Source organism: Furipterus horrens, unplaced genomic scaffold (genome assembly GCF_987537825.1).
Source record: "Furipterus horrens unplaced genomic scaffold, mFurHor1.1.pri manual_scaffold_5, whole genome shotgun sequence".
Taxonomy (NCBI): Eukaryota; Metazoa; Chordata; class Mammalia; order Chiroptera; family Furipteridae; genus Furipterus; species Furipterus horrens.
In genome coordinates this window covers 73,454,712-73,480,858 of record NW_028327175.1, presented here as the reverse complement: position 1 = coordinate 73,480,858, position 26,147 = coordinate 73,454,712, and the positions used below count along the sequence as shown (strand labels likewise).

Here is a 26,147-nt window from a genome sequence, read left to right as displayed (position 1 = left end):
TTAATAGCCCCAAAATATGTTTTTGTTTCCCAATCTTCCAGGCAGCCTCTGGGTCATCAAGAACTATCATAAGGTACATAATTCATTTTTGGTAATTGAGTTGATTACAAAGAACATGTTTCCATGCAGAATTTTATTCTACTTAATTAACTAAAATGACCCTTTCATAATACGTATGACATTTTCAACCAGTCTTCTGCCAAATTTTGATTAATGTGTACAATGTACTCTTGCCATAACAGAGTATATATGCTATTATATGTTACAAGGAACATTGACCTGAGTGGCCACTCATCCCAGTGGAGAACAAGGGCCATCACTCTATGCTTGACGTGTTTCCAGGCACTTGAGACTCTGGTGTTGTAGGAACACAGCCAGGACAGCAATCATTTCCCGCCAATCACTTTTCTAAGTGTAGTAACTATGCATGCTTTTACATGATAAACAACTGTGATAATTTAGTAGAGATTATATTATAATTATTGTTGGCTTGTTGATAATATATTCATAATAGGCAGTGATTCCAGAGGGCTAGAGATCCATAGATACGATGGTTGGAATTAAGGATAAAGAGTGAAGAGGACGTGCTTCTAAGAAGTTTACAGATGTATTGAAACAGTGGCTGTGCTACCCATGGCGTTTATAAACACTGGCATGTAGAATCATTCTTCCTCTGTGAATTTGCTCTTCCAAAATGAGCTAAAGCTCATGAAAGCTGTTTCCTGATGGAAAAAAAGATCCCTTCTGTGAAAGCCTAACAGCACTTTATTCTATGGAAGACTGAAATGATGTGCATGATTCAGGTGCTAACCCTGTGATCTGGGGTTTATTCTAAATGTTGATGCACTTATTCGGCGTTCAGTTTAGGAGTTTGGGATCAACCTAGTGGATCGACTCACTCAACCTTGAAGCAGGCTTTCCTTGAAGATCAGTATAAAACTACAACTGGAAAAGCTTTGGAGCCACTGCTGTTAAGAGGAAAGAGAATATGCTTCAGAACCATGTAAGACAGGTTAAAATCGTAACTCTGCTATTTATTTCCTATGAAAAAATTGAACTAAGAGGATAACAACTTCTCTGACAGTCATTTCCTTATTGGTAAAATCAAATTAATTATATCCACTCCATAATAATTTTATATGCAACGTATGTAAAGCCATAGCATAGCGCCTCCTATATGTGGCAAATATTTGTTGCATCAGTGAATGAAGAAGAGAACTGACACCCATTTGGAATGAGAATAATGCCTCTGGAGGAGTACAGAGTAGACCTAAGAGCTTGATGTTAGCAATTAGCTCTCCTAGGAAGTGGAATAGTGGAGAGCTTCAGTTTGGAGGCCAGAGCTTGAGTTGCTTGGGTTTGAATCCTGCCTCCACCTTTTTGTAGTTGTGGAACATTGAGCAGATTGCTTGACTCCTTGACCTCAGCTTTCTCATCTTTAAAAGGTGTACAAATAATGTCTATTCTTTGGGATTTGTGATGGAAGTTAAGTGGAGATAATGAATATAACACAATAAGCACTCAATGTGGCGGCAGCCGTCCATCTCGAGAGACGATGGTGTAGCTTCTTCTTAAGAGTCTATCTGCACCGCCGAGAATGGCTGTGCAGTCCGACTCGGGAGTGACACGGTATCTGTCTCCTCCCGTGTTGAATCGACATCTTGCGATGACGCTGGAGTGTCCTCTCCAGTGAAGCTGAAGCTACAGAGCCTGGGCAGGGTGATATGGAGGGTCTGCTGTTGCCCATGCATCAGACCCCCCCTCTCTTCGCAGCTGAAGGGTCCAAGGGAAAGACGGAGTCAATACAGCTTGGCTTCAGGTGCGCCGCAGGAGTTGCCGGTGTTGACTACAACATCAAACCGCCTTAGGGACTCCGGCTCCGGATTTTCTGTCGGGGTTTACTCCCTTAGCCTTTCCCCTGAAGAGGTATGCCGCAAGGCAGCGGAGGTTTTTTGGAGTCAGAGTTTTCCTTCTCTGATGTGCCCTGACTGGAAGATCGAACCAGCGACACTTTGCTCGCAGGCCGACGCTCAATCCACTGAGCCAAACCAGCCAGGGTTTTCTTCAGAGTAAGGACAGAAAATAATGGTTTGGTGCAACTTTGTAGCCAGAGGGCATGGTTTAAGATAATATTAGAATATTAAACCGTAAACTTTCTTTGAATTGTACTTGGTACATTATGCAGATGCCTTTTATAAATTCTAATTTATCATTGTTTTTGTTTATATTGACACTTCTTTGAAATTTGTATTAGTAAACTAATTTGTGTAAATTAAAGATTGAAAACATAAGTATAAGTTTTATGCCAAATCATCATCTTTTTTTGTCATATGAATAAAAGAGTAGAAATAATAATTCCTGGGCAATCACATTTTAAAAATAGATTCCATGTGATTTACAGAAAGGGATAACTGGTCAACCCAATGTAAATAAGGTCTTCAATCTCATGGTTTACTAAAATTTTAGCAATATGAACAGGATAAAAGTTGGAAAAAGGAAGCTAAATATGAAGCATCAAAATACTATTGACAATTTGTACAATAAAGCAATAATAAAATGGATCCAGACAGTGGTGGTTTTAATTTTTATTTTCACTTTTAAGCAGTGTTGAGTGCTAGTAGAAGCTAAAATAAGTGACACTTAGGGAAAGGAAAAGCATCCCCCTTGAATGTCTTTAAAATCTATAATAATAATATAATAATATAAAGTGCATCTGGGCATTGCCTTCTGCTGCAGTTCTTGTCTGGCTCTCGTCCAGGACTTGTCAGGCTCCTCTTGAGTGCTGATGATTCATAGCCCGGCACCCTTTTATCTGAACATTGCAGTGTCTTTCCTTTGTGCTTTGGCAGTGATGTTACCTTGATGTTCAAAAATCTTTTAAAAGCAACATAGGCTTTCCTTGCATCTCAACAAATCGTTGTCTGCCAGTAATGAAGAAAAAGTAAACTTGGTTCCACGATCACTGTAAACATACAGAAATAAATACTTCCAAAGGTTTTTTTGTTTGTTTGTTTTTAAAACTTGTATTTTGAGATCTTCTCACTGAAAAGTAATCTGATCATCTTTCCTTATTTCCCTTGTATAAATCAGCAAGCTGCTTTCCAAACGCATGAATCAAATGGAGTTTTTGTAGATCATCTGATATTCGAGGACAGACTTAGGATTTTTAAAAAGGGAAACAGGGATATTTTTAAAAGATAATATTTTATTACCCATTTGAATACACTTTAATATATCCTGATAATGGTAACAGTGCGTCACATTTACATGGTGCTTTTCGTACATTTCCTCATCTGAGGCTTGAAGCAGCCGTGTGAGGTTAGCAAGGCAGATTCCCATTATTATCCCAAATTATTATACATATGAGGAAACAGGCTGAGGATGGCTTATGACTCTCCCACTCAACCTGCAGCAGAAACCAGTTCATACATATCAGTCTACTCACTCAAAATTGGCACTTCCACTTTTACATGGTGTATTTCAGATACGATTCTGGGCTTTGTGAATGAAGATTTAGCAACCAGAGTGAAGGTGGTAGTCTTTTTACTGGTCTGAACATTGGTCACAACAGCCTATGGAATGTCTTTGTTACATCTGAGAGTTGCATTTTAAGGAGAGCACTGGGAAACTGGAGGACACAAGGAGGGTCTGGGACCTTATACCAGAAATAACCAAAGGAATCACGATTTTCCAGTCTGAAAAAAGGAGGATAGAGAGCAATATAGCTGACATCTCCCAATGTTTTATGGACTATCTGGTGGAGGAAGAATTAGATTTGTTCTTTGTAATTTCAGGAAGGAGTAGGATCACTGGATAGAAGTTACACAGAGCAGATTTATACACAATATGAGAAGAAACTTCTAACATTTAGAAATGTTCAAAAATGGAATAGACTAGCTCACCATCACCGGGGCTCTCTGACTTGAAGATTATATGACTTTATGGGTGTTGTATTTCAGCAGTAACATAGTTTTATGATGACCCTTCTGAGAGCTAAGGGAAGAGTTTCTTCACTAGCTAAGCACAGAGTTTTTTTCCTACGTTTTCCACCCTCATTTTAGAAAAATGTATGCATAACAATTCTGGTTTCTCATATTACTGGGTCCTAAGAAATAGTGTTCAGTGGATGGGGAGAGGCATTTTAATTAAAACAAATGAGCAAAACTTTTGTTAGCTAAGAATGGGAGCGGACGGTGCAATGTGTGCAGTGGTGTGTGTTTGTGTCATGTGCGTGTGCTTGTGTGCATTTTAACTATTTTAGGATGAAGGGGCCCTGGCTTTTGCTATTTTCATTTGGCTTGTTACTTTCACTACTCATCAGCCCAGCCCTAGAACACGACCTACAAGGTTATAAGAAATGGGCGGGAAATCATTCGGATTAGATGTTTCCCATTTTCTTAATATAGAAAGGCACAGAATATCAGAAAAGGAGACTGGCTAAAATGAATTTGTGAAATAAACAGATTCATTAAGGGAAACACCTAGCTAGAATCCAAAGTCTCTATTCCAGGTCTAGTGCAATCACTCACTGCTTCATCATTATGCCTTAGGTTTTTATTTTTTTCTCAAGTGTAAATGTTGTTCTAGGAGTTTTCTTTCCAACTTTTAAATTTTATGATTCTAATTCTCTCAATTTTGTGACTCTAATTTTCAATTTCCATAGAAAATTGAGAATGGTCTCAATTATAACAAAAATAATTCAGTCATTTATTTGTTCTTTAAATTATTCATTTATTTGAAAGTATTTATTAAATGAAACACTATTTTAGAAATAAGAAAACTGCTTCAATATATGTGATTTTAAGAATGAAAAGAAAACACTGAATTGCATCTTTAAAATAAATGTGAAGGATTCCATTTGCAGGTTATTTTGAAACAAATATAATAGAATTCCTCTTTAAAGTGGCTTGTTTCTTTGATTAAGAACAGTAACATTTCAAACCAGGCCCCGAATCACAATGGTATGTGACAAAAAACAACTTATAATAATAAATCTTTTAGTCCCGGCATTATTAAAGGTTCAACCACTGATTCCAAACACAAAGCCTTTCCTCTGTGAATAATCTCAGCTTTTCCTTCTTCCCACAGATTCCAGAAGGGTGACTACCACATTGACGTGTGTATCAATGACTACCTGGACGTTTTCTGCCCTCACTATGAGGACTCGGTCCCGGAAGACAAGACTGAGCGTTATGTCCTCTACATGGTAAACTTTGATGGCTACAGTGCCTGCGACCATACTTCCAAAGGGTTCAAGAGATGGGAATGTAACCGGCCTCACTCTCCAAATGGACCACTCAAGTTCTCTGAAAAATTCCAGCTCTTCACACCCTTTTCTCTAGGATTTGAATTCAGGCCAGGCCGGGAATATTTCTACATCTGTGAGTATATGCAGATTTATTGTGTTGTGGGGCAGCTGTAAGAATCCAGAGTAATTTTTAACCCATGTTTCAGAGAATTGCAGCGAGCTGGACTCTGCATTACAGATGTCTCCTTGTAAATGCATATAGCAGGGTCCCTAGATACATTAGCTGGGAATTGAGAGCACAAATTAGATTAAAGACACAGTGCCTCTCCCCCTATGAAATTGCTTGTCAGCCTGTTCAGTGAACCACTGCTGACTTGTATTTCTTTTAAATGAAAATTGCTAGGACTTGTCCAAAGCTGAAGAAAAGAGATTCCTGAAAAAAAAAAAAAAATTAACGGAAATAATTAAATTTACATAGCTTGGAGTCATTGGATTTCTTATTCAGGTGTCAGCAATATCCTTTCAATCATGCACATTTTCAGTGAAGAAAGCCAAAACTCCTGCAAATGTCAGCATGCTGATGATAAATACTATCTTTGCACTGAGGAGAAAAGACAATTATCAAGAACAGCTGTGCCTTTAAACAGGCAAGAACATGAAGAAGGATCTAGAAAGGCTTCCAAGGGAACTGGTGTGAGTGCGTTTCCCACCTGTGAGCATGCAGTGACCCTGTCCTGAGAGAGCTAGAGCTCTACAACTTTCTCAGCAGATCTGTGTGTTAATCACACGGCCAGGGCCTCTATTTCTCTATCATACACACCATCACCGCTTCGGGCATCACATAAGTCATATGTTCCAGGTAAACGCTTCTCAAACCTCTGTGCATAAGTTGCTGGGGGATCTTGTTGAATGCAGATTCTGACTTAGGGGGTCTGAGGTGAGTCCTGAGATTCAATATTTGTGAAGCTCCCAGGGGGTGGTAATGCTGCTGGTCCTTGGACTGCACTTTGAGCCGGCAAGGAATGAGGTCATGTCTAGTTGAGGCAGCTTGCTGTGTCTCTCTCTGGGCTTTCCTTTAACTAATACCAAAGGTTTAAGTGATCTGGCCTTTCCCACATGTTTTCACTGTCCGCTGAAGGAGTTAAAAAGGTTTATTTGTTTAAAAGTACTTTACTGAACAGCATATCATGACTCAGAAGTGTTGGGGGATGCAAAATGAAAGGACGCTCCCTGTCCTCAAGGAGTGACTGTCTAGAGGGGAGCAGACATGTCCACAGGCAACTAACGCATAAATGGACAGTTGCTGAATGAAGATAAATGCAGAGAGCAGTGGGATCCTGGCACAGCTGGTACCTCGGTGCAGCTGTACCTCACCTGCCTGAAGGGCCAGGACATGCAGCTGCACACACGGTGTACAGATCCGAGCAATACCACCCAGCATGCTTAGCACTGACTTTTCGCCCCCGCTTGCCAGACCAACAAGCTGAAGAACATTCCTGTCCTGACCCACTGCTGCAGCCTGAGCGTCCCCACCTACTGCTAACCCACGTGTTTAAGTCTACAAGGATTTCTAGTTCCCCTTCTTCTCCAGAAAACAGAATTGTATAATAAGCCGACTTCACCATCACAGGAGCACTCTCACTTATATTGGAACTGAATTTAAAAGGGAAATTGAACAGTACCAGTTACATTATTTCAGTGCATATTTCAGTCGTTAGTCATGAGAAAACATGTGAAAGCCTTGATACTATCTCACATTCGATCCATAAAATAAGAAAAGGAATATTGAGTCCCATGGATTGAGGAAACACTGGCGTGCAGTGAATTCACCCATTCTCAGGCAGCAGGCTCTTGTCTTTTGCTGATTTTTAACTTTATGAAAGAATCTCATTCAACAAATGAGAAAAAAGAAAGAGGAGGACTTCAGCTGTGGGGTGGCAACTCACTAATTACCTAACTCTGAACTATCATATCAATGTGGGAAGAAATCATTGCATTTCCAAAGTTTCATATTGGTTTCTCAGGTTAAAAAACAACAAGAAAAGGAAAACCCAAAAATGAATAGAGAGCACCAAGATGGGAAACATACTCACCAGCTAACTAGTTGATTGCATGAGTATTAGAAATTATAGAATCCATTGAGGTTCATAAGCAAGATGTTATTATTCAAATATACCCATAGTGCTTATGACTCGTTTTTCCTCATTTGTGGTTAAATTCAATATTTCACTAAAAACCATTATGTGTCTTCTATAACATTCATTTAACGGAGTCATTTAACTGTCAAGGGCTCCTGTCAAAGTAATTGTTCCAAAATGCTTCAAAATACCAAGAGCTTTTTGCTGTTCAGCTGAGTTTAACCTGAATTACATTTTTTAATGAAAGGTAAAATAGCACAAAATGAGCAGTGAGGAGATGTTCATTTGCAAGAAGCACAGTGGTCTGTAGTCAGTTAAATTGAATTTTGAACCGTGTTTTAGAACCACGAGAGCATCTTTTCCTGTCCTTTTTGTAGTGAAAGTGTTTCCTCTCTCACTGCTGAGAGCTGAAGCGGCAGAACGAGTGTGGGTTCTTACAGACGTTTAATGTCGGCAGCCGTCCGTCTCGAGAGACGATGGTGTAGCTTCTTAAGAGTCTATCTGCACCGCTGAGAATGGTTGTGCAGTCCGACTCGGGAGTGACACGGTATCTGTCTCCTCCCGTGTTGAATCGACATCTTGCGATGACGCTGGAGTGTCCTCTCCAGTGAAGCTGAAGCTACAGAGCCTGGGCAGGGTGATATGGAGGGTCTGCTGTTGCCCATGCAGCAGAAGCCCCCTCTCTTCGCAGCTGAAGGGTCCAAGGGAAAGACGGAGTCAATACAGCTTGGCTTCAGGTGCGCCGCAGGAGTTGCCGGTGTTGACTACAACGTCAAACCGCCTTAGGGACTCCGGCTCCGGATTTTCTGTCGGGGTTTACTCCCTTAGCCTTTCCCCTGAAGAGGTATGCCGCAAGGCAGCGGAGGTTTTTTGGAGTCAGAGTTTTCCTTCTCTGATGTGCCCTGACTGGAAGATCGAACCAGCGACACTTAGCTCGCAGGCCGACGCTCAATCCACTGAGCCAAACCAGCCAGGGTAGACGTTTAATGTACTTTGGTCATAACTGAACTAAAGGGTTCTTAGGAGAGAACTGGCCCTCAGTTACATTTTCCTCTCTCTTAATGTGTGTGGGATGAACAAAGTGATAGGGAAATGGCTCTTTTCACCTTAATACGTCATAAGAAGCTCTAGTGCTGATCTCGGGAACAAGCTGACTGCCCACCAGTCAGTTTTATAAAATGTTCTTACTAAAGGCCAGGGGTATATTTCAGCTCTTGAAGCTTTTAAATCTCTTCCAAGTTCTCCAAGAGAAAAAGGAAAGCTATTGCCAAAAGGCAGTCCTGCCTTAGGGCGCTAGAGGAAGGGTTACATGTAGCAGTGGTGGGGAATCAAAATTCAGATATGAACTTGGATTGGTGGGTGGGAAGAGGAAAAGATCCTAACGGTACCTGCCTCATCACTTAGACTCAGAAAGGACACAGAGTTCTTATCAAGTTCGGCTTTATTCTTAACAAGATTTAGTTCCTTCTTCATTTCGCTGAGGTATGCAAAGTTAAGAAATACAGTAGCTGGAAATCAAGTTTCCAGTTTATGTTAAAAATAAAATATTCTTCCCAGTCAGGGCACATTACTAGGTTGCACGTCAGGTCCCCAGTTGGGGGCATGAGTGAGAGGCAACGACACAGTGATGTTTCTCTCCCTCTCTTTCTTCTTTCCCCTCTCTCTAAAAATAAAATAAAAAAACAAACAAATTTTTTAAAAAATTAAAAAATAAATAAAAGAAATATTCTTCACAGTTGTAGATCCTTTATTTGTCCCAAGAATGACTCTATGTTATGTCCTTTTGTCCTTGGGAAAGGCAGTATATTAAGTTGTTACAATAACCGATTACTACTAAGGCAGACTGAGCCCATTCTCGAATCTGAAAAATAATGTTTTTAATCTACAAGACTTATTTTGGTAAGTGATTAGCGTACTAAATTACAGAAAGTTGGTGGTATTTCTATCAGTGATAGATTTGCAGAACTGCCCATCAATAGGTTATGACAATAGTCATAGACTTCCTAGGCAAAGAGTTATTTTAGAAACTTCAAAAATACTCATTTTAGAAATGATTCTCATAAATATTAACCAATGAGAACAGGTTTGAAAGACGTTACGTTGTTGCTATTTTTAAATTAGAAGAGGCAAAGAAAAATAAATAAAGAACAATAAGTTATTTTATTTTAAGATTTTATTTGTTTATTTTAAAAGAGGGGAAGGGAGGGAGAAAGAGAGGGAAACATCAATGTGTGGTTGCCTCTCACACACCACCAACTGGGGACCTGGCCTGCAACCCAGGCATATGCCCTGACTGGGAATAGAACCGGTGACCTTTTGGTTCCCAGGCTGACACTCAATCCACTGAGCCACACCAGCCAGGGCAATAAGTTATTTTTTTTAAGTCAATAGAAACACTGATTGTTTTTTTAAAACACTGATTTTGAATGTCCTATTTTGTAAAGTAAGGAAACCCGAGCCTAGGCCTTTCTCTTGACTTAACTGGCTATACTGTCTTGGGTAAATCATTCAATCTCTCTGCATTTCCAATTACACATTGGTAAAATAATATGGTTGCAATTGGTAATTTCAAACATTTCATGGAGCTTTAATATCCTAATCTTACTCTATTTACTGAAGGGGCTGCACCACTAAGGTAAGAGAGAACATCTACAAAATGGCCCAGCTCAATGCCTTTTCCTTACTTAGTAGGTGTTCAATAGATGCCAGTGAAACTGATCTAATTAGGGGAAATGCAGAGTGGAGAGGCCTATTAGGTATTAGAATTATTAACCCCCTGCCACTCTGTTTAAACCACCATCATCTGTGGTCTCCACTAGTTCAGCAGATAGATACCTGTTTTCCTCAGGCAAATCCCCACTCTGTCAAAGCCCTCCAGTGACTGACTACTTGTCTCAATGGGACAAAAATCCAGAGCCCCTTACCTGGCCAGCAAGGTTCTCCTTGTCAGGTGCTCCTCTCTTCCTCACCTTCAGCCCTCCTGGACTTCTTTGCTTACCACTCTTCACCCTGTTGTCTCTGCTCCAGCCATCTGCCCTCCTTCCTGTTCCGCACACCTGTCCCTGCCCTAGACAGAGGGCCAAGGTGCTTTCTCTCCTCGCTGCCTGGGGACCTCATTTCCTCAGGCATCCATGTCCTTAGCTCTCACTTTCTTAAGTCTACACTAAAAAAATTAATTTAAATAAAAGTAATCTTTATCAGACAGGCTTTTCTGCCCTCCCTATATAAAGATAACACTTCTATCATTCTCTACACTTTACCCTGCTTTATTTTTCCTCAAGTACACATCATCCCCGACATTAAATATTCATGGTTGTTTGTTCATAACTGTTTCTGCTCTATGCTCTGTATTATCTTCATTGGCACATAGTAGGTGTTGAAGAAATGAGGATAATTAGTGTTTAGATAGCACTTACTCTGTTCCAGGCACTGTTCTATGTACCCTATAATTCTCAAAACAGCACTATGGTACTGTTCTTCCTATTTTACAGGTGAATAAACTGGGGCACAGATAAGTTAGGTAACTTGAAAAAGGTTTACACAGATAAGAAGTGGCTAATCTGAGAAGAAATTAAGTAAGCAACTAAAAGGGAATGAAGAGATAAAGTCCCAGATGTCAAATGCTTAAAAAGGGAAAACAGTTTAATATTGTATTTTAAAAGCTTGGTAACAACTAACACTACTCTTTAGAGAATATTACCATATGAACTGCTCGACACCCCAGTCAAATAGTAGCAAGATACATTTTAAGTACATTTACATGTTTTCAGCTCTCCGAAAGAAATTGCAACTATATCTTCCTGGATGGCTGATCCTTTTAATGTAACTTCAGAAGCCAGAAAGGTTGTATTTTCAAAGAAATTCTTTTAAAATCCACTAAATATTTAACATGCAGACCGAATCATCATTTCATGCTTGATTCAGGAATGAGTGAGTTTTAATGGGAAACCTACAATAAGGAAGACAAATGCCATTTTCTAAAGATGATACTCTAATGGCAGAGAATTATTCAAGCATTGCTGTATCTAAGGTATAGCTAACTTTCTTCAAAAGGTACTAAAAGTAAAGTGTCAACAGTTTATAGTCCCAGCACCCAGAGGGGAACCAGGAGTTTCTGGGAGATGATTAGGGAATACACTTTTCCTAAGCTTGTTGGTGAGTAAACTTGAATACACATATTTATTCCTTTATATTGATATGGTGATAGAAGTACAAAGCTGAAAAAAATGTTTATTTCTCTGATATTAGAATCCTGAAAATCTCAATAATGAAAAGAAGTTTCAGGGAGCCAAAATCTTCTGCTTCAGTCTTTTTGGTGTACATATTTTTCAAAATTAGAAAGAAAATCATGGGGACAGTCTGTGTTACTATGGGAATCATTCTTAAATCCATAGCATACAACAACTTGAATGCATGGTGGTTAACTGCTAATTCTCTGCTTTATGTACTTTAATTAAAAGTTTACACTCTAAAGTTGTGAGGCAATTTTAGTATGCACACACAATTTTTTTAAAAGATTTTATTTATTTTTTAGAGAGAAGGAGGGGAGGGAGAAAGAGAGAAAGAGAAACATCGATGTGCCTCTCGCATGTGCCCCAACTGGGGACTAAACCACAATGTAGGCATGTGCCCTGACCAGGAATTGACCAGTGACCTTTTGCTTTGTGGGATATTGCCCAACCAACTGAGCCATACCGGTCAGGGCTACACTACCCAATTTTTGAAACTGACAAAATACCCTGAATTCCTCAGAGATATCTTATTGAATTGATCAAGATTAGCTTCAGAAATCATTTGATTGTACAATATAATTATCAACTATTCTTTAATATGAAAAAGAACATTCAAGCAAATCAAGATTAGTAATGTATGGAAAGTCTTTTACTTGCCAACTGGATATGTTCCAAAAGATTATTTGCAGGTGAGTTGTTTGGAACTTAACGTGTAGTTTCTCATAGAAGTGTTTCTAATTCAGGTAAGCTCTCCATAGTGTGGGAAAGTACTTAACCATAACATTGATTTAAAACTGTGTATTTTAAATAAGAAATAGTAGAAAACAATATGTAGAAGTCTTATCTTATATGCTGGTGTTTGAGAAAAGCAGATACATTAGAATTTGCCCTAGGTTTTACTGCAGCCACTGAGGCAGTCCTCTAGTTCCTTCACAATGTTTTTTGATCATATGCTGGGAATATATTACATCAAAGGAGAGAATGGACCTTTTTTTTTCTTTCTTTTTTTTTTTTTTAAGGCACAAACTCTGGTAAATGCAGCCTTGCACTGAAATCCTCAATAGCTGTATCATTTGGATAACTTAACCTTATCAGACCTTACTTTTTTCATCTGTAAAATGGGTATGTAGCAATAGTGTGTTATATTCTTTCTTATTTCCAAGATTCAATTAAAGAAATATTTTTTTCAAGGATGAGTTAACTACCAAATAGATAACTTCAATTATCTACATCAAAAAATGTTTGCATCGTTTGGAAAGTTAAGGCCACTTGTACAGTCCTGATTGATATTGTAGTTTAGTAAAAAATTAAATGAATGCCTAGTGAAGATTCACATTTTAAGTCCATGCCCTGTCTTCTGAAGGAATTACATGTTAGGATTATATATGCTTAGGGGAGTCTTCATTCCCTTTTAGATATCTGGTTTTTCTGTAGCTTACTGTAGCAATCTACATTAATAATTATTTGTGTCCTGACAGTTCACACCAATCCACCTTTTTTTTTCCGAGTTGTTCTTATTAAAGTAGAAGAATGTCAAAACAGTACATTTATCAAAGCAGAAAGTAATCTTTTCCATCTTTCAGTCTTTTATTTTTGCAGGGGAGGTGGTCTATAAGTATATGTACTTTATTAAAATGAACAACTCAATATTTGCTATAACATGTGTGCATTTTGCTTTTATTATTGAAAAATGTTTTTGATTACTGGAGTCTTATTTTAGCATTAAATGCTCTACCATATACTTCAGCTGAGATTCATGGAGTTTATAACTGAAATTTCTAGAAGTACTATGTTTATTTACTAGTTCACCCCCTGTATTTTGTGGGGATATATAGACTCAGATCACGGTATTCAGCCAGACATATTTGTATTAATAGAAAAGGGAGTTGAAGGGCAATGTCAGGAGATTTTTAAATTTTAATATCTTTAGAGTGAAAAAGAATGTGGCACAAATGTCAAATAGCAATTGCTCAGATATAGATACAGAGTATATCTTAGGATTTTGTGGGGTTTTTTTTTAAGTTTTGTTTTATTTTAAACATACAATAGAACAATTTTTCTGTACCTGGACACTGGAAGTTTGTCTGGGACTGTATCAGATTTCTTCCTGAAAATAGTCATTCTATTCCCTTTATATATTTCCCATGGTCTTTAGTGAACCTGCAAGAATGCACCTTTTTATTTAAAGAATGAGTTTTAGAGAATTGTGTCTGTTTCAAGTTGTCCCCAGCCATCATTCAGAAAGCATGAATGGATTTCAAGGACTCTTAAATGAAGGTTAAAGAAAGAACAAGAAAGAGGATATTTAGGGACTTCAGGATATTTTTCTGTGTTAATTGTAAGTTTCTCTTCTGAAAACGATTGTTTATAGCCAGGTGCCCTGTTACCTTCAGTACAAGAATGCTTAGCTCAGACCTGATTGGCGCACAGACAGGTCACCCAGTGCATTTCAGAGTCTGAGTAAAATCAAGGGTGGAGGATGCGGTAGATAAAAACACAGGATATTTGAAAACGCTGTATTATTTTGTACATTTTGGGCATTATTATTAGGTCATATGGAGAGAATTTTAGAAAGAAATGCATGCCCTGTTAAATGACTTGACTAATGGATGAGGTACTGTTAAAAAGAATCAGAGAAATGAATGCCATTTCATGTCTGTGCACAGGAAAATGGAGCAAACATCATCACTGCTTCATAGATTTTGACTTTGAGAGCTTTCTTAAAGTTTGCAAAGGGAGCCTTAGAAGCTGTAGAATAATTGGAGCTTGATGGAAATTCATGGTATCAGTCACAAGAAGCTGAAATCTCCTAAGTATTCTTCCCATTGTCTGAATTTTTCAAAGGCTGCAACACTCAGATAAGACACTCAAAAACCAAACAATTTTTATTTGCACTCCTTTTATGAATTTAAAATGCTATTACAGGACTAAGAAAACATGTAGTGATCTGACCTCCTAAGGAGGAAGGAGGAATTATGTCACCTTTTGCTTCCTGTTACCCCATTGAGACAAAAAGCTGTAATGGAAAACAAATTAAAGGGTTGTTCTTTATATCCCTAAATGTCAAAAGAGGCCACATCTCCTAGAGAAATAACGCACCTGATTAATTGTATAATTTCACAGGGAAGCAGTAATTCTCAGCCTTATAAACATGTAACGTACTAATTTGATTTCCGAGTTAACTGAAAACAGTTTAATGAGCTGCTGCATCACTGTGTATGTGCAGTGTTACATGGAGCAGATGCCAAGAGAAAGGGAAATAACACGCTGGTGACACTTGGAATAACTGTTTATACTTCACTGACTTCGGGTTGTCAGCATGCTATTCTCTGTGTTTTCCTTAGTAACTTATTAAGGCAACTGAACTCCAGTGTGATACTGTCTAAGTGTCATTTGTTGTAAATTACACAAGCATGCACACACCACACGCATAGTCAATTTTCAGAAAAAAAAATACTACTTCCTCTCTCAGATGACCAGAATATCATCCATGAGACATGCACATGGAGTGAAAGGTGACTCCCTGAGCATTGTGTCTGCTGAAAGAATAGCGTTTGGCCTTTCATCAGAAGAAATACTGTTTCTACAGATTTTCCCGCTCATCTATTCTTGCTCTATTTTAACAGAATGGTTGTGTAACTCTTGGTTTGAAAGTTGTCATACAGCCTCACAGCAGGCTTATATTATCTACAGAGTTCTTTATGAGGAAATATAAATCACCACAAATGAGACTTTTCACAGCCAGAGATATGTAGAAATTTGTGTCAGTGCTTGGCTGGCTTGCTAAAAAATATCTCTAGGCTCCGAAGTGCTCTCACAACTCATCCCCGCTCCCTACCCTTTTGGGAAGCAATTCTCAAAACTTGAGATTTATGGTGCAGAGAGCTGATAGTGGCTATAAAGTTTTCTATTTTCTCTTTTCTTTAATATTAATGCAGAGAACGAGGCTTCATCATTCATTATTTTAGTTCATGAGTATCTTGTGGGCTTGAAATACGGTTTCTGGGGCTATGGCTTACCTTTTTCTGTTTAATAGGGGGAATAGCGGACTTTGGCACAGGGTTATTTTCCATTGAATATTTTTAGGCAGATTGTAGAAAATGTGTGTTAGGAACAGAGTTTTAATATATATGCTGTATCCAGGTTTGGTTTTAACATTTAAAGCTTTACAAAATATAAATTCATCCTGAACTTCAAAAGTTATAACATCATGAATTGAAGAATAGTCAACCAGTCTGTTGTTGTTAGAAATAGGAATGATATCTTTTCATTTTACTATTTTCAGAGATGTACAATATTTCCAACTAGCTTTATCTACATTAGCGTTAGGTAAGATTTAGTTTATAGTTAGCATTCCCTTTCGCTTTCACATTTTTAAAAACAAATAATGTCTCTGGATTATTAAAAAACAATACACATTGTTGTTAATTTCAATTTGTCCAAATTTTAGTAGTTTCAATATCTGGCTTCTAATATAAATTTGCTATTTCTAATTTTTTTTTTACAAAAATTTTTAAACTTAATTTTCCTCTTTAAGTCCATCATCATAAGCCCTGATTCAAATTTGAATTGATGATGTTTGCCTGTCTGTTTTGCTTTAACAGTTTCAATGGGTTTTCAACCTTGAATTTAGAACTTCTTTCTTTATGTTAGGCCTAATTTTTAAGGCAGAAATCTAAACAAGAGATTAAAACAGAGGCCAACTATATGAATAAGCTAAAATATATATATATTTTTTTTACTTTTAATAGATTGCTTAAAGTTCTTGCTATATAACTAAGGGTAGTTTAATTAATGTTGAGACAATATAATAAATACTGCAATGATTTAAATGAAGTTTAGCTACTATTGTTGTAAAGGCAGCCTTTTGCTAAAGGCTTACTCATACTTTGACCAATAATTCCTCCCCTAACATGTGTTCTGATAATCACAATTATAATGGTTTAACATTTATTGCAAGTTTACTATGTGCTAGACACTGTTTCAAGCACTACACTTGTTTTAACTTGTTGAATTCTCATCTGTGATGTTGATACTATTATTACTCCTAACGTATAGATGAGAAAGCTGAGGCAGAGAGAGGATAAGTAACTTGCCCAAGGTGATGTAGTTTGCAATGGAGTCAAGATTCAAACACATGCAATTTGACTCCAAGTCTAAGATCTTTATTCACTTACTTAATAATAAATACTGTAAAAGAAGTTAAGAGGAGACAAATTTCAAGCACTCTTGACAAGGTCATTATGTAAGTCTTACCTACACCCTCAAATTTAAGGCAAATCCTGTTCAAAATAACAGCTAGCATGACCTAAAGAGGAACGTTCCATGTTAGCTTATTCCTGAGATTCCACACCCAGGGAGGAGTGTGGGTTTTTAAAACAAAGTAGAGCAACACTGAATGGCATGTGAGATCAGAACATGATGACATAAAATAGGTCATGCACTCTCCCTGCTTCACTTGTGAGGAAGACCACTGGCAGTATGTGTGTCTTTGGTACCCTGAGTCATTTTTTGGAGGTTTAAATTTGACTAACAGAAGCAGCAGCCCAGGCAGGCATCGGTGGATGTACTGTATTGCAAAACCTCATGGCCAACTGACTCAGTATCACGCTTGTTCAAATGACATGCTGGGGATTGCCTTGCTTTGTTCTGCAGCCACTGTGTGGCTGCACATGATTGTTTTAATTATTATAGTTTTTGCTGCTGTTGCTGTTGTTATGTAAAACCAGTTTTTCACAGACTTGAGGGTATTGCACATCTCTGCAAATTCAGGTAAGATGAGTAGAGATTCTATGAGGGTGAGTGCCAAATCTGAGAACGTATAACATTTGAAACATTTAGAGTGAAGTTCGTGTACTATAGCAGCCATGTGCAGGCACCCAGATTTTACACAGGAGGGTCAGGGCACTGGTTCACAGGGTGGGGTGGCAAAGTTGGGGAGACCACCTGGCAGCTCTCCAGAGGGCAAGCTTGCCCACAGCTCTCATGATTTCCTCTCCACCTGCCTCCCCTCTGCTGATATGGAAGTCAGGGGAGCACAGACTCTGGGATCAATGAAAAGACTGGATAGAAAGAGTACTTGGAAATAGAACTATATAGGCTGGACCAGAGTGTGGAGGGCCATTCATTCTGGTTTGAAAAATCTGGAACTTTTCTAGCAGGCAATAGGAAGTAGTATGTTTTCAGGGGTGATACTGATTTGGGAGGGCTTTATCATACAACTACATTGAAATAAATTGCTTTAGGGCTGGATGAGGACTGGTTATATAATAATAGCTAACATGTAGTGAACACTTACCTATTACACAAGTTTATGTATATTGTCTCATTAATGCCTTATCACTGTGTATTAGGCACTGTTATTGTTCCCTCTTCACAGATGAGGAAACTGAAGCACAGTCTGGTCAAATAACTTGTCTAAATCACACTGTCCCTGTGTGGTGCAGTCTAGTTGAGCAAAGGCATCCTGACACCAGCATTCATGCTCTTAGCTCTTTCCCATGTAAATAGCAAGTAATGTTCAGACACTTATTCCATAAATAGTGCTGATACTTATAAAAAAATTATTCTAACCTCAAAGATGGTGATATCTTCTATCTGAATCCCTATTGTTTCTATATTGCCTTCATCTTCTTTGCCATGGCTACGGTGTTTTTATTTCTATTTTTGCATAGCTTTATGATATTTTTATTAAGTGAAATTGCTAAATCAATAACATTTGCTGGATTGTTAATTCAATCAAATAGCAGCACTTTTGACCTTTTGATATGAAGTCTTAGTTTATTATTAAAGTTCATTTTGGAAGATTTATTATGGCTATTTCCTGAAATATTTATATTGAAGATGCTATATAAGTCCATTTATTAAAGTATACTCGGGATGTTGGTTCTTGTGCATCATTAAATTTGTAGAAAATCTACAGTGGCTATAGAAGGATACACTTAAGGAGTACATATTATTTTTTTTCATTAGGCAAATAATTAATTAGTACTCCCTGTACTGTGTTTATCCATCAGGCCAGTGTAGCAGACACCATAGAGGGACAATAGAAAACACTCCATGAAATCTTTGTCCTCCAGGGGTGAGAAAAACATATCTGTGGAAATAATAACAGAAAGAGAAATAAAGTAAATTATAAGATTGATGCTGTTTACAACAAAGAGGGAGAAAAGATTGCTTCAGATGGAAAACATTAAAGACTGGTAGTGCTGATTTGAGGAGCAAGGTGGAATTTAGGTTTCTGGACTGCAGACACTATCCTAACTTCAGTGACCCACCTGCAGAGGGGAGCAAAAATGCAGATTTATGGAACCAAGTTCCAGAAAATCTGATTCATTAAATTTTATGAGGTTGCAGTACAGCTCTTCTTTTCTAACAAGCTCTCCAGTAGTTTCTTTTGAAGAGTATCCTTGTTCTACACTTTGGGAACATTGGCTTAAAGTGGGTATAGATAGGTCTGAAATGAAGACAAGCAAGAAATGGGTACTGGAAGCTTTGTGTAAATGGAACAGCAGCATCATTGTTGAGCAAAAGCAGTGTCTGCTGTGTGAATGTTTGTATAAACCAAGGAACTGTGGTTAGAGAGAGACCAAGTTAGTCTAAGATAAAGACCAAGAAAGACTAAGATTCTGGGAGTCAGCTCCTCCATGATGGTGATAACAAGTCTTTGCTCTACCTTGCTAAACAAGATACAATTTCATCAGGCTGACGAAAAGAAGAGCTAGCTAATCCTTTGGGTTTTTTTTTGTACTTTTTATACAATTTTAAAATTTTTGTAATAAAATAAATTTCTCTTACAAAGTGGTAAGCTGTGTGAGGATAAGAATTAGAAAGCCACATAAAATTAGCAAGGAAACAAGCAAGATATTTAGCAATTTTACAATAAGAAATATTAAGTATGGACCAACAGTTTAGAAGGCAAGTGTTTGGGGAAAATGGAAAGAATAGTGGGTTGTTCCTATAATCTATTTCTGTAACACAAGGTTGTAGGAAGGTACAGTGAAGAAGTGGGTGCCTGTTGTCCGTGACCTTTCGTGCTTGTCAGTTTATGTTCTCTTCTCCCTGCTGTTTAGTTAGAGTCTGATGAAAGAAGGGTATATCTAAATGGAGCCATGATTTGGTTATGATTAAAGGTCAACAGAAATGTATATTTAATCATTATTTACTACTGATGTTTTGGGTTAGACAGCAATCATGTTTTTAACCATATAATATGTTCCAATTCCTGGAAAATAAGATCATTATTTAATGGATTTCTTTATAAAATTCTATTAAGCTTAGAGGAATAGATAAAAATGAGGAGATCTAGGTCTTGACTCCATCACTTATTAGGTGTGTTAATTTAGGCAGAAGATTTCAACTCATGCCTCAAGTTTTCCATACATAAATGAGTGAAAGTGCTAGTTTAATAAATGGTAGTCTTAATATTGATATTTGAAAGGCAATTAGTTACTTTCCAAGTTTCTGTCAAAATTAATGATAGCTTCCATGACAAATTTTTATGGGTTCTTTAAATTATACATTTTCATGCATCAAAAATAGTTCCTATCATCAACTAGTTTGAAGTACACTGGTGGTCAGAAATAGCTCACTGTTGTTTACTCACAAGGGCATTTTTCTCACATTCGTAGCAAAATCAAATATGACCTAAATACATTAAGTCAGTTCACTGTGGTTCGTTTAGAATGTTCTACGGTGGTAAAGATGCAGAAATACCAATCTGTCACTTTGAGAACCATTCTTTGGGTCACATCCAAGTCTGTAGTGGTCACTCAAATTCATACAATATATTTTTTAGGGCTAACTAGAAAACTGCTTTACTGTTGGCAAGTTTTACGCACCTGTTTTTCCCCATAGCGGCTCTTACCTGAGAAACATAGAGAAATGTTCTTTTCTAAATTGAAAAACTCAGCTGTACTCTAAATAAATGGGATAAATTATCTTTTTCACAATTATCCATTAAAGGGAGAATTAGAATTAATATTAATCACAGATGTTTCATCAAGTTTTATTATCAACCAGATTGACTGCCAAAGTGCTTTCTGGAAGCCATTTTCTCTCCCTCCCCCAACTGCTACAGAGAACAAACTGTTATTATGTGTCCTTAGATAAAGATGAATGGTTTTGGCAATTCATTAGAGGAAATCTGTATTTTACTGTACATTCTACTTCAGCTTAAGGCAGGTCTGAAAAGCATGGCTTGTCACCTCCCTGATAAATTTATAAAATAAAGACACAAAGTAGTATAGTTCTTTCCACCATCAGAAACAGATTAACTAATAAGCCGCCCAAGGCTTATATCACTTGACTCATATTTTTAAAAATTTTGACAAGCCTTGTTTATAGAAAAATAAGCAAAATGCCTATCTAATCCTGGCATTTTAGCAGCTATATTTTTATCCATCACACTTAAATTATTTTAATATTACTTTTCATTTTTATGTCAACTCTCTTTCTGGAATAATTTATTATCAACTGTGTGACCCTTGTAATAATTATAAATATTTGATAATGCCCCATTTATTTGCCAAGTATACCATACATGAGTACTATACTCACTTGTAAATAGTATTTATCAATTATAGCTAAATGAAACAAAAAAATATAAGGAAGAACTTTTTCACTATATAAGACATGACTTTTTTTTTTTTTTTTCTTTTAACTGAAGACCTCAGGATGGACAGGAACCAGTGCAATGCTGGGGACCTAGAACATAGAAACAAGTGGATAATTAGAATTATTTCATCAAGACTCAGCCATTTGATTTTCTTAGCATTAGCATTTCTCCATTCCGGTGTCGCTCTACTTGGGATTCAAGTTCTGGGTGGGGTGGGGGTGAGGGGAGAATTTGATTGGCATATACGCCTATCCTTTGGAAAGAATAAAGAGCACCTTGATTGACAACCCCATCAAGACTGCATAACATAAGGAAAGGGGAGTTCCTCAAAGTTTTTGTAGTTTTGGTTTGATTTTTAGCCCCAAAAAAGATAGACAGTGATGCTAAATAGGCAAAAATAACTACTGGCCCAAATAAGGGTGTATTTCAATGATGAATAGTGTAGAATATGTGAAATTGTTCAAAACAAGTAAAACAAAAACCTATGTAATAAATCCTGTAATTACAACAGGGCCTGAGCACCAGTTTAACATTTATATTTTTAATTTGTGGTACAGTAATATTGATCATTGTCTAGTAGGCTTTGCTATATTACAGCAGATTAAAGAATGTAGCTTATTTTTTAGTTAGGATTTCTCTCACATTTAATTGATTTTATTTCTTTTAATGGTGATAAGAAAAAGCAGAGTCCAGGCAAATAACAGAAAATATCCTATTTATTTCCAGCTTTATTTCATTGACATCAGCAGAATACAAAAAATTCAGTGGAATGGGTTAAGTCCCATTTCTGCCATTGCCCAACTCTAGTCAGATCTGGGATCAGTCATATAACTGAATCTGTTTCTTCAAAGTTAAAAAGAGGGAGTTGGGTTAGACTGGGGATCCCAAATTGGTTCCAAGGCACAAGAAAAATATTAATATGTTGCAATTTCTGATGTTAAATTCAAGTTAAGTTTGGGAAATTCTGGGTTAAATAAAGTTAATTTCTTTTACTGCAAGACTTTTAGGGGCCTTAAATAAGACGCCTTGTAACTTTCCAAAGAGAGTGATATAATATGTATTGTCCACCAAGCTGACTAGACTTGGGAACTCTTTCTTCATTGAAGCATTTTGAGGGACCTTGCTTCCATGGGATGAAGTTAGATGTGTATAAAATCCTATTCAGATTTAAAATATACTTCCTGAGTGATGAAAAATGTGAAATTTATTTTACCAACATTCATTGTCCGGGCCCTTCCATCTAATCAGCATAACCAGACTTGCTGTATAGTTGAACCCACATCCTTGTGTCTAATCCTCATATGAGGAGAGCAACAAATATAGGCTAGTTGTCATTTCCTTTCAAGATTCCTGTGTTTGTAGTGAATTACACCACTTATAGTCCTCTGACTGTTCCTCTGAGAATTGTTTTCTCTTCTTAAAATAATTTTTGTCACTTTCCTGGTCTTATTTTAAATGTAGATCCAAAACATGAGCAGAACACTTTGATTAGATCTGACATGATTAAATCTGACAAATAAGTAGACCATTATGATGCACATGCAATTTCATAGTCTGCTGGGTTTTGTTTTCCCTGAGATATACCTGTGCTTACTTGGCCATTCTTCTGGTTTTGTTGTTGTTGTTGTTATTGAACTTGAGCACACTTTTATAGACCATTTCACTAGTTGGCTTCAAGGATGAGTTACCCTAGCCAAATAATACCACTTATAAACTATTCTCAAGTCCCTCATCCTGTGATGAAAATGTGAAGTAATACCTTAAGAATGACTATGCTGGGTGTAGAGGAAGGGAGGCACTCATTAATACACCTTCAAAATTGGTCCTGAACGTTGATAACACTATTTTTGCAATGAATAACTAGTCAGTTTTATGCTCTTGTGTACTATCTTCACACCTGGCATCTCACTGTTCGACAGAAGACATCATCCTATGTGGCTACTCTGGGCACTGTCCCCACTGCACCGTTAGGATGCTTTCTTCCCCCCTACAGGCCTGTGTGGAAAGTGCCTCTTGTGCTTGGGTCATTAGATTGTGCCTCCTGGGCCCAATGGGTTCCCAAAGCCTGGATGTCACTAGAACTAGGATGTAGCTATATAGGGACTTCCTGTACTGGTAATGCAAAACAAAAGGTGAGACATAGGCCCTGCCCCCATGAATTCAGCTCCTTGGGTGAATGTGGCTAGGCTTTCAGTAAAGGCTTTCTAACTGCCTTGTATCTGGTGTTCTTTTCTAATTAGCAAGTGTATCGAGATTGCCCCAAGGCCCTAATCGAACCTGCCCCCTTGGGGTCTTTTAATGTCTTTGTACCAAGTTTGATATAGAAGTTAGCATGTTGAACTAGGCCCTTTGGTTAAAAATTGATGGAACTGCCCTCCCTAGAGCCTCCAAACTCTCTCTGCCCATGAAGTTCCTTGCTTCTTCACATTTTGTCCTTAGGGCAGTGACTGTGTGCCTCTCCTTTCTGCTTGTAAACACAGGGGCACAAGAAAGGGAAGCAGGCATACTTACAGGATTCCAACAGAGCCCACCAAGGCTTTGACAGTGAAGATTCCAGACTTCTGGCATTTTTTATCTATGCCGACTTAAAGAAAATGACAAGGCAGATACTGCTAAATATTTTTAAAATTATGCTTTCTATTCTAGGGGAACTTTTCAACTGAAATGAGGTAGAAGAAAATAATTAATGTTGATTTTTATCCCCTTGAGGAACTATGAACAGGTCTATATCATTTTAAACAAGCATGACATATGGAAATTGGGATTTGGGGGGAAGGATAAGTTGCAGAGTGATCATTCCCTTAACAGAAATGGAATTTTTTTCAATAACCCTGGAGCATTTTAAAAATGATTTGATTTCTAAAAATCTAGGTTACATACACCATTCAGGATCAACTTGGGTGCAAAAACAAAAGTAGTCGGAATTTTTGAAGAGATAGGTGAGAGGGAAGAGCATTTCTTTGAGAGTGGGATGACATCTCAGTGACAAAAATTGAGATAAAATTTTACAAACCTTTATCTTAGCAAGATGGTGACAGTGGAGGTGGTGATGGTGGTGGTGATGAGGTTGGGGGTGGGGCTGTGTGTGTGCTGTTGCTGAGGGCATTTGGTGGCAGTAGCTCTGGCCTTGGCTGAAGTTGTACATGTATAATATGGTACTACACTGCAGAGAATAGGGGCTGGTAGCTACTTTTGAGAATAACAGTTCTATAACTTCATTAGGTTTTCAAATTAGTATCATAGACAGCTCCCACTTTTCACTACTGTGCTTTCTGGAAATAGAATCATAAAACAGAGAGTTGTAAAGTGCCTCCCATTTTCCTCCAGGAGTAATACCTTAATTGAGACAGTTTCTCCGACCATATATTTGAGAAAAAATAAATCATCACTATGACCAACCTTAGAATGATGCAGTAGCCATAACCTTCCACAGTTATTTAAAATAGTAAAATTCTACTCTTTTCTATAAAAGGGATATAAAGGTACTATACACATTGATTTTACATGCACTCTAAAGAATATGTTCAGCAAATAAAAAACTCAGCTGAACTGATTCATAAATTTTAGCAGAACTAGCATTACTATAAATTAATTAAATCTTTAATTCATAATAAGTTACTTCTTTGTATTTAAGAGGAGCTTTGGGGATGATTTCTTTGCCCTAGGTCTGTCCTCAGTAGTTTGGGTGAACTCTTTTCTTTTCTCTTCTTTTATTTTTTCTTCTCTTCTCTTTTCTCCTTTCCGATCCTTCCTTTTCCTTTATTTCTTCCTCCCTTCCTTCCTTCCTTTTTTTCTTCCCTTCCTCCTTCCTTCCTTCCTTCCTTCTTCCTTGATCAGCTTGTTCAATATCCTTCTCTTGAGTCAGATGAACTTTGAGGGTTTACTTGGCTTCTGAAATGCTGAAGCTCAGTTCTGCAACTTGGAAAATGAGGAGACTGAACTATATGGTCCCTAAGGTTTACAGCCTTGAGTTTTGTGATTCAACGATTGAAGATCACAGGTTGGTGTAAGGATGCAAAAGTGCTCAGTATTCAACTCTTGATGATGATGGTGATTAGATTCCCACCCAGGTCTGCTTATGTATTCTCAGGCTACTCAGAGCTGCTGCTGTTCAGTATTACTCCAAACGAGGGCCAACAACAAAAACCTGATCTTTTTGGACTTGATACTTGGCTGATATTTTGCCATTACCTGGCTTCACCCTTCACAGAAATGCCTTAAAAACAACCACTAGGTTATTAGTAAAATCTTTTCCAAAGGTATTTTAAAATCATTTTCTTTCATGCAAATACATTTTAGTGTATCTTAATTGAATTTGGAAAAAAAATAACCCCATTCTCTCAGGAAAAATAAGCCACTTTCAGTTATAGCAAGCTTAAGGACCTACTTATAGTGCAGGAAACTACATATCTCCTCAGTTACTGGCTTATTTATTTCCCTTTTTCTACTCCAAACCTGTGATTTCTTGGGCATTTATCAGGGAACAAACATGCATTTTCTTGGAGTGACTTTGCCTTTCATTCATTTATCTTTCATTTTTTTCCTTCATTCAACAGATGTCTATTGAGTATGTACTGCTGACCAGATAGTATTTTAGATTCTGCAAATACAGTAGAGAAAAAAATAGGCAAAAGCCCTGCTTTAATAAAACCTACACTCTTCTAGGGAGCAAGACTGGGGAGGGGAATAAACAAACAAATAAATATATTTCAGGTAGTTGGTACATGCTATGATAAAAAAAATAAAAGAGTAAGGAGACCAGATGATATAAAGGTAGAAGAATTGCTATTTTATATATATTTAATATATAATATATAAGTATATTTATTTACTTTTAGGGTGCTCTATCTATATTATATGTGATACAGGATGATCAAGTTAATTATATAGTTATAGGGGGATATATATATATA

The 26,147-nt window shown here is 37.4% G+C and overlaps 1 protein-coding gene across 2 annotated transcripts in view; it reads left to right on the top strand.

Moving 5' to 3' along the window:
* Positions 1 to 26,147, top strand: part of EFNA5 (ephrin A5) — a 275,094-nt gene that overhangs the window by 226,159 nt on the left and 22,788 nt on the right. For both annotated transcript variants that reach the window (XM_090276545.1, XM_090276544.1), the window contains exon 2: positions 5,089 to 5,381. In XM_090276545.1, the coding sequence (XP_090132671.1) occupies positions 5,089 to 5,381 (293 nt within the window). The remainder of the gene's footprint in view (positions 1 to 5,088; positions 5,382 to 26,147) is intronic.